Source organism: Rissa tridactyla, chromosome 15 (genome assembly GCF_028500815.1).
Source record: "Rissa tridactyla isolate bRisTri1 chromosome 15, bRisTri1.patW.cur.20221130, whole genome shotgun sequence".
NCBI lineage: Eukaryota > Metazoa > Chordata > Aves > Charadriiformes > Laridae > Rissa > Rissa tridactyla.
In genome coordinates this window covers 4,311,319-4,325,666 of record NC_071480.1, presented here as the reverse complement: position 1 = coordinate 4,325,666, position 14,348 = coordinate 4,311,319, and the positions used below count along the sequence as shown (strand labels likewise).

The 14,348-nt window shown below is 47.9% G+C and overlaps 1 protein-coding gene across 1 annotated transcript; it reads right to left on the bottom strand.

Annotated features, from left to right (window-relative positions):
* Positions 1–1,706: 1,706 nt before the first annotated feature.
* LOC128917978 (F-box/WD repeat-containing protein 10-like) lies at positions 1,707–14,124 on the bottom strand. The gene is made up of 13 exons (XM_054221770.1): positions 14,038–14,124; positions 12,906–13,115; positions 12,677–12,804; positions 11,349–11,471; positions 10,605–10,714; positions 10,199–10,402; positions 9,093–9,214; positions 8,435–8,583; positions 7,585–7,727; positions 6,571–6,729; positions 5,319–5,518; positions 4,217–4,324; positions 1,707–2,584 (listed from the first exon to the last, which is right to left on the bottom strand). The coding sequence occupies exons 2-13, from the start codon at positions 13,096–13,098 to the stop codon at positions 1,707–1,709; spliced, it is 2,517 nt and encodes an 838-aa protein (XP_054077745.1). The 5' UTR covers positions 13,099–13,115; positions 14,038–14,124.
* Between the last annotated feature and the right edge of the window lie 224 nt (positions 14,125–14,348).

Genomic DNA, 14,348 nt, shown 5'->3' with positions numbered 1-14,348 from the left:
TTTCCCATACGTTAATTCCCTTCTGATGCATCTCTGACGCCCAGTTCCTAAAGCCGATGGCAGGATGCGCTCCAGCTCTGCCTTTGTAGGTAATGTCCCACCATCTCCCTTGGCTGTAGCATCTTGCAAGTGCCTGAGCACCCACACCTGCAGGGAGATGCTGATTTATTGGCTCCAAAGAGGAAGGCAACACTCCAATCCTCCTCACTTCAGCGCGACTAAAAAGCCCTCGGCCTTTCCGGGTGGTTTTTCCATCAGCCTCCCTCTATGAGATGCTTTTTTCCAGGGGGGTTGTGCCAAAGGGCCTCTGGCTGCAGCTGTGCTGAGCTTACGCCTGATTTCTTGTGAGAAAGTGCCATCCCGTGGCTAAGCGTGAAATCCTTGCTGCTTTGGGTCTGAGAAAATTGCGTCAGGCAAAGCCCCCCCAGACAGCTACAATCCCTGTCCCATAGCACAGACCTGCTGCAGCAGGGACAGTCACCAACCTCCCGCCCCCGACCCCATCCCCTTTCGGCAGCAAATCTCAGCTACGACAGCCCAGCTCCCACAGCTTCGTTATTTGCTGGCTTCCTCATAGTTTTACACGGGCACTTAGTTTTTATTACCTCTTCGTTATCATTCTTTGGAGGACAACTATTGTTATTTTTCCACTGTTAGCAAGGTCTGGCTTAGTCACAGGATTTGGAAGTGGAAGATGACGTTAAAATAAACCAAAACTAATCACCACCCTAGTGTATGGAGAGTTTCAGACTTTCGTCTCAAACCAGAACTGCTGCTGAGAGGACCCTTGATGTGACCGTGGGCAGGAATGTCCTGCCTCAAGTCTCTAATGCAAGAAAATAACGGAGATGTATCTGCTACACTGGCCCAGCTACTCAAAGTTGGACAACTAGACAGGTTTTTGTCTTCCCAACTCAAGGCAACGTGGGTCCTGAGCGTTAATTTAGGCATTTTATCCACAAAAACAGGAATAGAAACCACTACCTTTATTTTTTATTTAATACAAATTAGATTTGAAGCTGCTTTCTAGCTGGGTGGCCCCCAGCATGTCCTGGTGCCTGGGGCTGCTCCACCCCAGGGGCAGCACTTCAGGAGGTCCCTCAGCCGAACTTCAGGGGTTTCCTCAGCCCTTTTCTCCAGCCTGCCCAGGTCCCTCTGGGTGGCAGCACCACCCCCTGCTGCATCAGCCACCTCCTCCCGTTGTGGTGTCATCTGCCAACTTGCCGCGGGTACGCCCTGCCCCATTGCCCACGTCATTAATTAATGACAATGTTAAACAAGATCAGACCCAATGTTGACCCGTGGGCTACACCACTAGTTACTGGCCTCCAATTAACTCCGTGCAACTGAGCACCACCCTCTGGGCTCAGCCAGTTTTCAGTCCGCGCTTCTTCCATTTATAAACTAATCAATCCACATGAACTCCCGTAAGATTTTTTTATTATTCTTCACACACAGTTGGGCCATATTAGTGTCAAACCGTGCTGTGTCTGTAGTAAACAGCAGGTCTAGAAAGATAGTCCTCTCCTGGAATTCAATCCATTCACTGCCTTGAGAAACAGCTGAAGATACCAATAATATCACTTAGAAGAACTTACAGAGGAGACGTCTTGTGTACTTAGAAGCCACAGGGATCTTGACATGGCAGACTCAGCTGGACACCAGAATCCTCAGGTGCCGGTTGTTTGTTGGACTGAGGGATTACCTCAGATAAATGTGTTAAACCCAAGTTCAGGAGCCGCTATTTTCCCCTCCCCAGTAAAAGAGTCTACAGGGAGGCCTTTAACCTTCCTTAACCAGGCTTTCTTGCGTGCTCTTTGCTGATCTTCTGTGAGCTTTGTCTGCTGTTCCTCATCCTGAGCTACAGCCGCTGCCTCGTACGCTGCCTTCTGTTTTCCTGTCAGAAGCCTGAACCCGCTGCTGCTCGGGGAAGGGTCTGCAGCATATGGACAAAAAGGCTTTATTCTCCGGGAAGCCACATCCTTTTTCATCTGTGCAATCATCACATGCGTTGAATTGATCAGGTCAGAAGAAGCTGTAAAGGGATTGATAAGTGGAACCCCATCTTCAGGGAGAGGAATGACTTTACCATGACCACCGTGAGCTTTCTTTTCCCGTGAGAAACCACAAGTCTTGGGCCGTACGACAGAAGGAGCAGGGATGGAGGAATTCACAGTGGGTCCATGCAAAGAGTTTTTCAGCTTGAGCTGCAGCATTTTGGTTTCAAAGGGTGTAGAAATGCTTTTCATAGTCAGAGAATCGCTGTGCAGCCTCACACGTTGGAGCTGGACTGCCTGATCCTTTTTGTGTTGCAGAGGGGTTTTGTGGAGTTGTACCTTTTCAAGGTGGCGTTGCCGATGTTCCCGTGGAGGTTCCCATGCTTCCCTGACTTTCACAGTGTCCTTAACGCTGGAGCAGATGTGGGCTGCCTTCCAGGCTTTCTGCAGCATGCTGACCACTAAGAAGAACTTGTCAGGGGACATTGGAAAATTTAGGTCTCTTCCCTTTTCGTGCTGCAAAGCGGCTTCTGCCCCGTCAGGATGTGCAGGCGCATAGAGAGAAGGGCCATATTCACATTTGCCATCTGTTTCCAAAAAACAAAACACCACATTTGGAGTTGAGGATAGCTTTTGTGATCACTGTTGGCAGGGTAGTACCAGAGTAAGACCAGGGATGGGTGCTGGGTTGACAGGCATATAGACAGCCCAAGTTTATCTACAGAACAGGCAGCGTAGGAAGCTACAAACCAACGGTGCCCATTGCAGTTTGGCCATGTTAATGATGCTGCCAACATCAGAGCTAACGCTGTCTTCGTTAACTGAGAGGTGTTCCTTGCCGTAGCCTGTACGGCTCAAACTGAAGTCAGGTTCTGTAACGCGCGTTGTATTTGTGGGTGGATAACTCGGCACCCACCTTGTTTGACACCATGGTTTCTAATAAGGAAGGAGGTTCCCCACCACCTCTTCCCATGCACCCCCTCCTTGTCCTACAGCATTGGGAAAAGGCTTCAAGACAAGGCAGTTCCTGGTAGAAATCTTTGAAGGACCCAACACCTGAGAACCAGTTTGAACCGTTACTACTTGGAGCCACACTGGGATTGGAAATCACAAGACGTGCTTCACAGCCTGGCTTTGCTGTCCCAAGGGATGTAGGGAGGGACCTGTGCTGTGTGACGGACATGGACTGGGTGATTACGCCCTTGGCTAAGAACTGGATGGGGATTATGACACAGATGGCGTAAGATGCTCAGTCCCATGGCCTTGCCGTAGCGATTAATTTGTCACTTCGCTTTGCAATGCCACGCTGTTCGCGTATCATTGCTTTGCAATACGGTTCTGTTTTTCCAGGCTGGTTAACTGCAACTTCCACCCTCTGGAAACGTATTTCAGAGAACATCAAGTGACAGCGCAGAAAAGCAGAATACGGCAAAGCAAACTAATGAAAATTACTGCTTGTTCCCCATTCACGGGGTTTAGAACTGTTTAATCTACACATCTGCACATGATCCTGCATCTCGGTTACAAACACCAGGACTCTGGGGTTCGGGACTTTTGACTGGTACAGCTCTTCAGTAAGATTTCAAAGTGTGCCTCAACCTTTAAGGTACCAACAGATTCCGAATATAAAACCTGAGAAAAATTAACTCGAGACAAACGCCATATGGCCACAGACCGTATTTTTCTGATCTCGGTACTATCTCATTGTCAAGTTTCGGGTTGCCACGCTGTTGCTGGCTGAGAGGATCTACATATAATTTTTTTTTTTAAACAGTTTTTTGAGTTACTGCTGTTGATTAAATACCAACTACTTGAATACACTTTGCACACAGTCCTCCTACACCTGTTGAAGAAATCAAAAAATAGAATAAGGATACAGTAAAAAAAAAAACCCAAACATAGATACAGAGAACTAGGCTTTATAGCTAGAACTGATCGATTCTCCTATTTTTTGATAGGTCTAAAGCAGCTTCTGTAGCCATCACAGGCTCTTGCAAGTGCTCTGTTTTACCACTGCAAACCTTTCATCTAGAATGGGGCTGTCTTCTAGAGACCCTCACCTTTTCTTTAAGCCATTCACTTGTCTTAGGCGCACTTGGTTTGAAGAATTCCCGTCCTACCTGGCTGTGAAGAGCCCTTACCGGTGGTATCTGCTCGGATTCTTGCAGACAGTGCTCTCGCTGGCTTTCCCAAGGCGAAGGCGTGGAGCTCTGGGCTGCCAGGGATGAAAAGCTTTTTCTGCTGCTCTGCCGGAAGACGAAAAGTCTTTTCCATCTCAAGAAAAAGCTGCTGGCAAGCTGCTGATTCCATCAGTTCATAGCAGAGTGCTAGAAAGCAGAACGTAAAGCCATCTCTCAACTTCACTGGTGTTAAACTTGATTTTTATTAAATGAAATCTTCGTAACTGATGGGATTTCAAGTCTTTGGTTACTGTTTTGCCTCCTATCACAGCTTCTAAAGGTCTAGGTATTAGAAATAATCCAAAGATTAGCAGAAAACCTCACAGAATTCAAACATGACAGCAAATGTTGATTTTTTTTTTGAGTATTAAGCATGTATACACAACCTATGCCTTTTTTTTGCCATTAAAATTAAAATATAGTGCATTTCCTATTTGTTTCCCATTTCTACGAACTGTAGATCTGTTACCAAGTAGAGCTGCATCAAGGAGGTTAAGTTCATGCCTCAAAAGCACGAAAACTTTCTTAGCCCGTGAGTTTACCTGCGACGTACAGTTTGATTGCAGAGCTGGAAGATCTGCGATACATACCGCGTTAAATAACTGCTGATTTAAAAAAAATGAATAACACCACAATGTTACAATTTAAAAGGTGGCTGCTTATGTGCCATTGCACTTCCTGGTGATGGCAGATCCTGAGTGCAGGTGTCCTGTGACTTTCCAGAGTCTTTTCTGATAAATAATTCAAGCACTGAATCAGCAGCGTGTTTCTGCGCGCGCCAGCTGTAAGAATATGAATAATACCACTGATTCCTCTATTACCCAGAAAGTTACAGCGCCTGTCTCGACAAACGCGTCGAATTTCTACCAACCCTTTCTAAAAAGGTACAAAGGTTTTACAAAAGCCTGGAAGTGACAGAACTATTGAAATGCAACAGCGCGTCTACCGAAAAGAAAAAAAAAAAAAAAGCGGAGAGTCTGCATATTGATTGGGATGAAGGCAGCGGCTACGTGAAACTATTTCTAACTCATTTCCGAAAATGATGCCGGAGCGCAACAAGGGCTGTATGCGATACTTCGAGATGCTCCGGAGTTGGTGACCGGCAGCGGATCCAGCAAGACGGCATTGAACTGGTGGGTACCTGGTGTCTGCAGAGCAAGTGGGTGCATCTGGCCGAGGCTGGGGCGTTCAGGTGGCTGGAGGGGGAGCGGTGCTCTGGCTGAAGCCCCATTGTGTTGGTTTTTCTTCCTCACCATCTCCCGGTCAGTGTCTAAGGTATAGTCCCACCTGACCTCCTCAAACTGGAACAGCAACAGACCGGTTGGTGAATTGATCACCAGCCTGGAGAAGGGAAGGAAAAGCCGTGAAAATTATCATTCACGCAGCAATTACTACCTAACAGGGCCATTTGCTTCTGTGCAATACAAAACCTGAGGGCACTTAAACAGCTCTGAGATAACCATCGCCTCTTTACGGAAGGGACAGCAATTAGTCTCATCAGTCAGACACTGTACTTTTTAACTCATACTCTGTAGGAGCTCTCGGGGGCTCTTTTTATCCAGCTCTATGGCAAAAATAGTTTTAAAATAGTTAGGATGAAAATGGCCAACGGTGGACTGAGCTAGATCAGTGCAATGCCAGAAGAAACTGGAGATACCGTATCACTAGGAACATTTAAACCCAAGTTGGAGGGGTGTACTGGGTCTGGGTGGGACGGAGTTTTCTTCCTAGCAGCCCATATATTGTTGCGGTTTAGAGTTGTGACCAAAACAGCCCTGATAACACACCAGTGTCGTAGCTACTGCTTACACAGAAGCTGGGAACTACCTTCAGTTGAGAAGTGCACATGTGAAGGAATCTGGAGGAATTTTCCTTGGGTGGCTGTTACAAAAGAGGCAGTAGGTCAGGGAAGGGGTGAAGGCTTTGTCAGGCCTTGGCTCGATTCCCCAGCCTCTTAAAAAAATTTGGGTTTTCAACTCAGCTTTACAGTTGCTTCATAGAATCGTTTAGGCTGGAAAAGACCTTCGAGATCTTCAATTCCAACTGTAAACCTAACACTGCCAAGTCCACCACTAAACCATGTCCCCAAGTGCTACATCTACCCATCTTTTAAATACCTCCGGGGATGGCGACTCCAGCGCTTCCCTGGGCGACCTGCTCCAATGCTGTATTTTAAGTTGTTTAGAAACCGGCTATTGTAGATTGCTGAGTGGACCAAGCAAATCTATTTTCAGCCATTGCTTACAAAACCGAGTCATTGAAGCAGTCAATAAGCAGTAGAGCCCTTTAAAGCTTACTTGTGAGAAGGACAGTATAAAAATACCTAATCCCTTAAATCGCAATGTTATCTACCTAGTTTGGTTCAGAGACTATCTGCAGCCGTCGTCACCAACCTGTTTTCTGCAACACAGAAAGAAGATATGGGGTCCCCTCTGCTGTTGGCCATCAGCACTTTCAGGCAGGTCCCAGTCAGGAAATTAAATACCCGAATCTTGCCATCGGCACAGCCACTGATGACTCGCAGATAGAGGAACTCCAGAGACAGAACTTCCCTGAAAACACAACGTGTCCGTGTTGGTACCTTCATCATGCTTTCCCAAGGAGACACAATCAACTACCTCTTGCGCCTTGGAGAAGACGCAAAGGTCCGTCTCCAGCAACAGGCTAAATAAAAAAGCTCATTGAGATATTTAAGTAGTGAAGTCCTTCATAATCACTCCATGTCCAAACCACAGAATCACAGACTGGTGGGGCTCGGAAGGGACCTCTGGAAATCATCTAGTCCAACGCCCTACCAGAGCAGGGTCACCCAGAGCAGGTGGCACAGGAACGCGGCCAGGCGGGTTTGGGATGTCTCCAGAGACGGAGATCAACCAACCCAGCACATCCTCAGAGCAACCAGTGTGGTTATGGCCATCTGCTGCCTTTTAAATTCCATTTTTATGTCTAGGAAAGTAAATGAAAACAACATGCTACAGTTTTCACAGATCTAATAAGCTATTGAAGTATTAGAAAGTGACATAATATACGGTTGGTACGGTTCAGCGTGTAACTCAGCCACCTCTGACAGAGACAGTACCTTCTCTTGACCAGGCAGCGCATACCCTTTTGCATACGGGTTGGGATCCTTGAAATACTGGACTTTGCCCTGTCAGCCTTAAGTCATCCCTGTTTGTGAACAAGGGGTTGGGTGTTTGCGTTTCGGGTTGTTACAGGTCTTAACTGGCAAACACTGGTTGCGACCACATGGGACCTGACACTGTTTTAAAGAGGAAGATTGTTGAAAGTGAGGATATTTCAAAGCCTAAGACTGATAATTAAGGCATTTTCCATTCCAACAAGGGAGACGTTTTCTGTACGGGTTCAGAGGACTGCTGAACACAACTGGGAACACATCTGATTCCTACTTAGGGTGGCGGAAAGCTATCAGGCATCTCTTCAGGTTTCCCAACATGCTCCATCCCAGGGCGTATCCGTCGGTGCTTCCTGTGACGAGGTGCCACTGATCAAAGGACAAGCACTTCACCGGGCCTTGGTGCCCCTCCAAGGTCTGCAAAGTAAAAGAAAGAGGTGAAACACTGTCAGCAATCTGGGCATCACCGCGCCGCGATATCTTACGGCGTTCACAATACCAGCCTCAGATCCTGCGCTGCAGTTTTACTGGGTGTTGTTATGACATACCAATACACCCTATATGGTGTGTATACCGATAATACCACGTATTATACCAATAGACTCCTCTCAGATGTGGACTAATACCAATTTTGGGCGCCTGCTAAAGGTAATTCGCAGACACCGGCCTCAATCTTTAACATTGCAGAGCAGTTATCCAGCTCCTTCAGCTTCATAAACTGGTTCTGGGAGCAAGCTTCTTAGTTTTGGGGCTAGCCCATGACATCTCCGACCCCGAGAGCTGTTAGTCAAGCCCTCTCGCCCTCTTCCCAGCTTCCGAATGTTTCCACAGGAGAGAAATTAATGTCTCTGCAGAGAACATGTAATGATGGGCATTAAGGAAGGGAAATCAAACCGTGGGGTAAAACTGGCAATCGTTTGCAAATTGGTTTTTACGCTATTTGCTCACCAATAACTCTGCAGTTTCTTTTATCAGTTTAAACAGCGTTTGGTTTTGGTTTTTTGGATTTTTTTATTTTTTTTTTTTTTTAAATAAAGTCTTTGGCATAACCGAAAAGCTCCGAAACTAGCACGGGAGATTTTGGAAAATTTAGCACGAAATTCTCCACCTATGAAGAAACTCACTTTGATGAGAGTGCCGGTCTCGGCACACCAGACCTTCGCCAGCCCTCGGTCGCACCCGCTGACAACACGGGCACCGTCCGTTTTAACCACCCAAACACCCCCGCCGTGCTTCAGAGTCTTGAGGCATTTCCCACTCTCCAGGCTCCACACTGTCAGTGGCAAAAGGGAGAAATATTAACTATTTATGCCCCCACGACAGGTTGTTGTTTTTTTTTTTTCTAACTTAATTACAAGATACTATTGGAATTACAGTTGCACCTTGTACCTGGAGCTCTGCGTGGAGCCAGGTGTTGGCTTATAGAGTGTAATCGCATGGCAAAATTTTCAAGTGCGAAGTGCAGAAAATGGCACATCCTTTTCTATAAGCCAAAACCAAGGAAATCTCTGGCCAAGCTGAAAGTTGATACTGCTCTCCCGAGATTCGGTCTGGCCCTATGGCCACGAAGCCATTGAAACGGCGTAAAAGCAGAAATAATGAGAATTTATTCGGTGACGCAGGGCTCTTGTGTGTGCGTGCGTGTCAGCTGAGGCTCTTCTGGTAGCAAAAATATGAGATACTAAAATTCACCATCCGATTCGTCACACATCTCCCAGGCACGTTGCCCATCGCTCACCACTGCTTGCCTTTGGCCGGGAAGCTGCCGGTCTTGGCTCTCACCTTTTACCATCCCGTCTCTGGCTCCTGACACAAACTGCTCCTCATGGAAATCCAAGCAGGTGATCGTCCCGCAGTGCCCATTAAAGACTTTCATACAAGCACCACTGCGTATATTCCAGCACCTACAGAGGGCCGGCCAAAAAGGGAATACAGTGATTAACTCAATTGATGGCTTAGTCATTATTCCCTGCTTAACAGGCCCAGCTTTTCTCCCATACACACTGGGTTAAAATCAGGAGTCATTCCACTAAGGTGTCGGAGGATTTGGAATGATCAAGTCAGGCTCAGCATTAAATTTTTACCAATATACGTTGTTCTTTTGCCTCCAAACTGCCTGGAAATGCGCGGCTAGATTTCACGCATTTCACCTTTGGCACGGTCACCTTCAGTTAACCTTAAAATGTAGAGCATTACAGATAAAGTTGTTTTGTTACCGGCCGGTGCCAAGAGGCTTTCTGTTGACTTTATCTAGACAACTCAAGCCTGTGCTTAAACAAACAGCCCTTTTGGAGTGGGAAGAGCAGGGAGGGCAGAGCCTGAGCTGGTATAAACTCCCTTTTTGTTAAATGCCGCCTTCGATGAAGTTGTGCAATCGCCACACCAGAGCCAGACATCCGGCTGTTTAACTTTTCACTCTTCATCGTGATGTTTCTGAGATTTAGTGATAAAGAAGAGGTAAGAGCTGACCATCTCCACCCACCCCTTGTTTCAGGGGGCAGTGCCGGGAGAGGAGCAGCCGTACAACCGTGTTGAACCTGCTTAGCCAAAATGGCATGGGCAAACCCAGCCTCCCCGGACCCGACGCTGCGCTTGGCAAGGCCAGAATCTCACTGCAAGTCCCTAAAGCATCTTAAAACGCCAGATGTGTTTCCCATAGGAAAACCTGCACGTCACTTATCTTCCTACTTCATCATTCAGTACTGGGTGACACTGGGAAACAGCAGCTGTCCCGCGTGAGTGGGGAACGCGTTTCCGTATCTACTCTCCTTTAATGAAAAGGATAGGAAGGAGGATTCCTAAAGGTCGGGGTGGAAGGGTTAAAGTCTCGTTTTTCCCAGGTTTGCCGAGGGGCTGGTGTCCTGGGGCACAGTCCCCGTGCTGCTCACCTGATGCTGAGATCAAAGCTTGCGCTGAGAACGAACCCTTTCTTCTCATGGAGGAAGAGTGCTTTGATGCTCCCAGCATGGCCAGAAAGAAGAGGTGGCACTTCTTTCATTCCCGACATGTCCAGAAGCCTCACTTTTCGGTCTGCAGAGCCAACGGCTACCAAGTTTCCACCACTGTAATGGATTATTCTGCTTCGGTCTGGGCTGGATAAGAAATAGTGAGATGAGCTTTAGCGGGTTAACAACCTTGATATCTTTATACATAACTGGATGTGACACCGAGGATTTCTTCGCACTGATGCTGAGGGACCCTTCTCCAGCCATAGATTCCCACAGAAGGATTGCAAGGAACAGGAGGGGTTTTCAGAAGCCACCGTTTGGCCCTACAGCCAGGCAGTCTACTCACCGGTCTGTCAGGACACGAATATTGTAGGAGCCACAAAAGACATTTCTCTCTTCCAACTGAATCGTGTCGGTTTGCAGGTCGTGATAGACGGCCTGCAGATTGTCTTCCTCCTCCCGATGGAAAGAGAAATAGGGAAATATAAGTCAGGGCGGGGGGACTGCAGCATTATTCTGTAGCATTAAATGTATCCGCTTGGTCCCCACTATAGCGATGAGACCAACAGAGTCAGAGAGCGCTGGTAAGGGACACCCAGAGTGAGAGAACGTCCTGGTTGTTCCCATGCCGTGTTCCGTGGCAAAAATGGAAGACCTGACAGCTGCAGCCTTTATTCTTTGGGAAAAAGGCCGTGTCCTCCTGATGCCGCCTTCCCTTGCCAGCATCTCACAGCTATTCATGCAACTGGGATCCTGGAGGTGCTTAAAAGATGGGTAGGCATAGTGCTTAGTGATATGGTTTAGTGGTGGAGTTGGCAGCGTTAGGTTGATGGTTGGACTCAATGATCTGCAAGGTCCCTTCCAACCTGGGCAATTCTATTATCCTACGATGAAGGCAGGAGTTCAGGGAGGCAGGCTCCCACGCAAGAAGGTCCTTACGAATTGCTCACGATGGTGCAAACCAACGCAGGAGGGGGAGAAGAGCACAGCAACCCTCAATTCAGTCCTGTCCACCAAGACCACCATTCCCTCCTTCCTCCCCAAACACCAAGATGCGGGATCCAGCGAAAGCAAACAACTTCCAACGCACCTTCGTTATACTTTCCCGATCATGGCCTTGCTCTTTGATGACATCACCCTCTTCGTTTAACTGTGGAATTGTCACGTTGACTGTTTTAGCATAGTTTGAAACCGCTCCTCTTGGGGACGACCCCTGGAATGAACCAATAGAGGCAACACAGTCGCTGCAGAGCCCACGCACACAGGGGGTGCTGCTGCTCGTGTCTTGGTGCTTCGGCATCTCCGTGAGATGCTGAATTACGTGCAAAGCCGAGCTGCACACACTGGCTTGCTCTCACAGTTTAAGAGACCTGGCTTGCATTTACCACTTTGTTGGTATAAAATTTAACTTCTTGTAAAAAATAATTTCTTCCCCACACCACCCCACCCCACCCTCCCCCCAAACTTTAGTCTTAAGCTTTTAATAAGGTGCAAAACTTTTCCATTTCACCAGGAAAAAGAGACTTCAAAGTGCACCTCATCTTTGGTGAGCGCTCAGTTGATTCAGAATCCAGACCCAGTGAGATGAGAGGCTCTCCAAACATCTTTATCAATATCAAAGATTCATTTTTAATGTGCGGAACCTTCCATTAAGCCTTCTTGGAATGCTAGCACGGAGCTGAGATTTCCATGCTCTCTTCACAACTCAAAGCGTGAAAAGACTTTGTCTCTCCAGGGGTTTCCCTTTACACTTAGCTTGGTCTGTGGCAGGTCTGTACTAAAGGACAAGCCTTTCCTAGACGTACTGCTGTACTGCGTCCCGACCACCAGCTCTGACTCCTCACAGGGAACCCTAGCATTCCCGCCTTCCATGTGGAGCAAATAAAGCTCATTTTTGAGATGCCTCAGGGAGCTGTTGTAGCTCTGCCCCATTTCCACTAGCTCCTGGAAGTCCAGTATTGGCACTGGCCCAGGTTGCCCAGAGAAGCTGTGGCTGCCCCATCCCTGGAGGGGTTCAAGGCCAGGTTGGACGGGGCTTGGAGCAACCTGGGCTGGTGGGAGGTGTCCCTGCCCAGGGCAGGGGGTGCCACTGGATGGGCTTTAAGGTCCCTTCCAACCCAAACCATTCTATGAATCTAAAATTTGTGACCAAACACTGTTTTCTTGATTACAAGAATGTTTTGATCCATTTTTAGAGTCGCAGGCTCTGCGAAGGTCAGTAAAGGCTACTCTGCTGTGCTTACTTGTGACTGTGTCAACATCTAACCTGGCTTAGCTCTGTGGATGCAAGGAGGAGGAACAGGGGGAAGTTGGGAGGGAATCTCTAGTAAAAGCATCTCCGTCTAATGGCTTGGGCAGTAGCAGAAAAACAGACCCTTTTTGAAAGGCATAATAATTGCAGAAGCCCAGACATCATACCTGCAAATACAAGATCTTCTCCTGTGTCATCCTTTTACACACACGTTCCCTCTTGACTTCTTCAGCCATAAAAGCCCAGCATCTACTCACGGCAGCACATGCATGGAGGGATTTTTGATCCAAAAACCCTGCGGAATTAAAAGGACAGAATGACTGACCCCTGTCCACATTAAACCCCATCCATGGCCCTTAGGGGAAACCACCTTTGGAAAAATCAGAGCAGCTTTACCCAGGATGTACATGGACAGTTGAAGTGGCAGGCAGCGAATGAAGTCCTTGGATGGGCCGACATTAGAGGGTGGCTGGAGAGATGCAGGAACCACGGCGCCACCTTGATGGGCTGAGGACATCATAGGTGAGTTGTCCTCTGCATCAGGACCCTCCTGGATGAGGCACTTGGTGTTTTGGGGCCAGAAGTGCATTGCTGGTGGCTGACCGCCTAGAAGACAGAAGAATTGACAGTCTTGTGAGCGCTTGAGCTTTGGTGGCTATTAATGGTATTAACGGTTAGTAACGGCCCTGCAAGAGTTGGTTGGAAAAGTCAGGAGACCCAAGGGGCCACAGGAGACCCTGGGTGAGCTTGATGGGGACGTGGTGTGACAGTTTTCCCTTTACAAACACAAGATACTTTACCTCTTCCACCTCTATCTACAGCAACCACCAGCGTGGGAGGGCGTCTGCCCCAGCCTCCAAGGGGGAATATCAAAACAACCTCATGCCAAGGACACAGCACTTCTTTCCTGAAAAGAGTGGAAAACCTTCTCTTCCTTTAGCCATTAGGTTTTCTTCAGTAAAAATTTGACTTGGGTTTATGACATTGCAGGAGGAAAGAACGGGGGACAGATTTCTCTGTTGTCCCCGAGATAACGGAAGGGTAAATGCAGCTAATGCCCTCCTCACATCGGGAGTTCCTGCAGATGAAGGTGTCTGGGCATCTTTGACAAACTGCAACGCTCCCATAGCGTAAGCTGGTCCTTCCTTCCAGGTGCAACGGCAGCCACAGTGCTACCTTTTGAAATTCAAGTTGTGCTGGTGGAAGCCCTTGAACCTGAGAGAAGATCTCAGTCCATGCCGTGAGCAACAAGGGAGACGCTCTCTTTTCCCTATTCTTTACGAGCGCACCGGCAGCACCTCAGCAAACTGGGGGAGCGACTCAGAGCAAAGACAAGCATCTGTTGAATGGCATCACCTCCTCTTGCATGGCACTTCCCAGCTAATTACTGCCATGGTGGTTTGTTTCCCCCCTCAAAGTGACCCAGAACAGAATTGTTCCTAAGCGGTGCCCGTTGTTAATATTCTGGTATGAAACACCACAGATTTTCTCCAGTATTAAACACTCCGGCAGCGGCACCCCATCTTACCAAGCCGGTCAGTTCTCGCAGATGAGGATTTTTTTCTAAGGGCTGCAGAAGAAGTGCTGGCAGACCACAGCGGAAATCGAATCTGGGCACCGGGCTGAGGACAGCTGTCTTCCTTGGAGCTGCTTTGGGATTCAGCCGGCGATCCGTCCATCATCTTCCTCTGGAAGAATTCAGCAAAGGGTCAAACCTTACAATCCCAGTAGGCTTCTTAGAGCTGAATTCAGGGATTGCAGAAGTTAGAGTAGTATGGCCTCAAGTTGCACCAGGGAAGGTTCAGATTCATTATTAGGAATAGTTTCTTGACCGTAAGG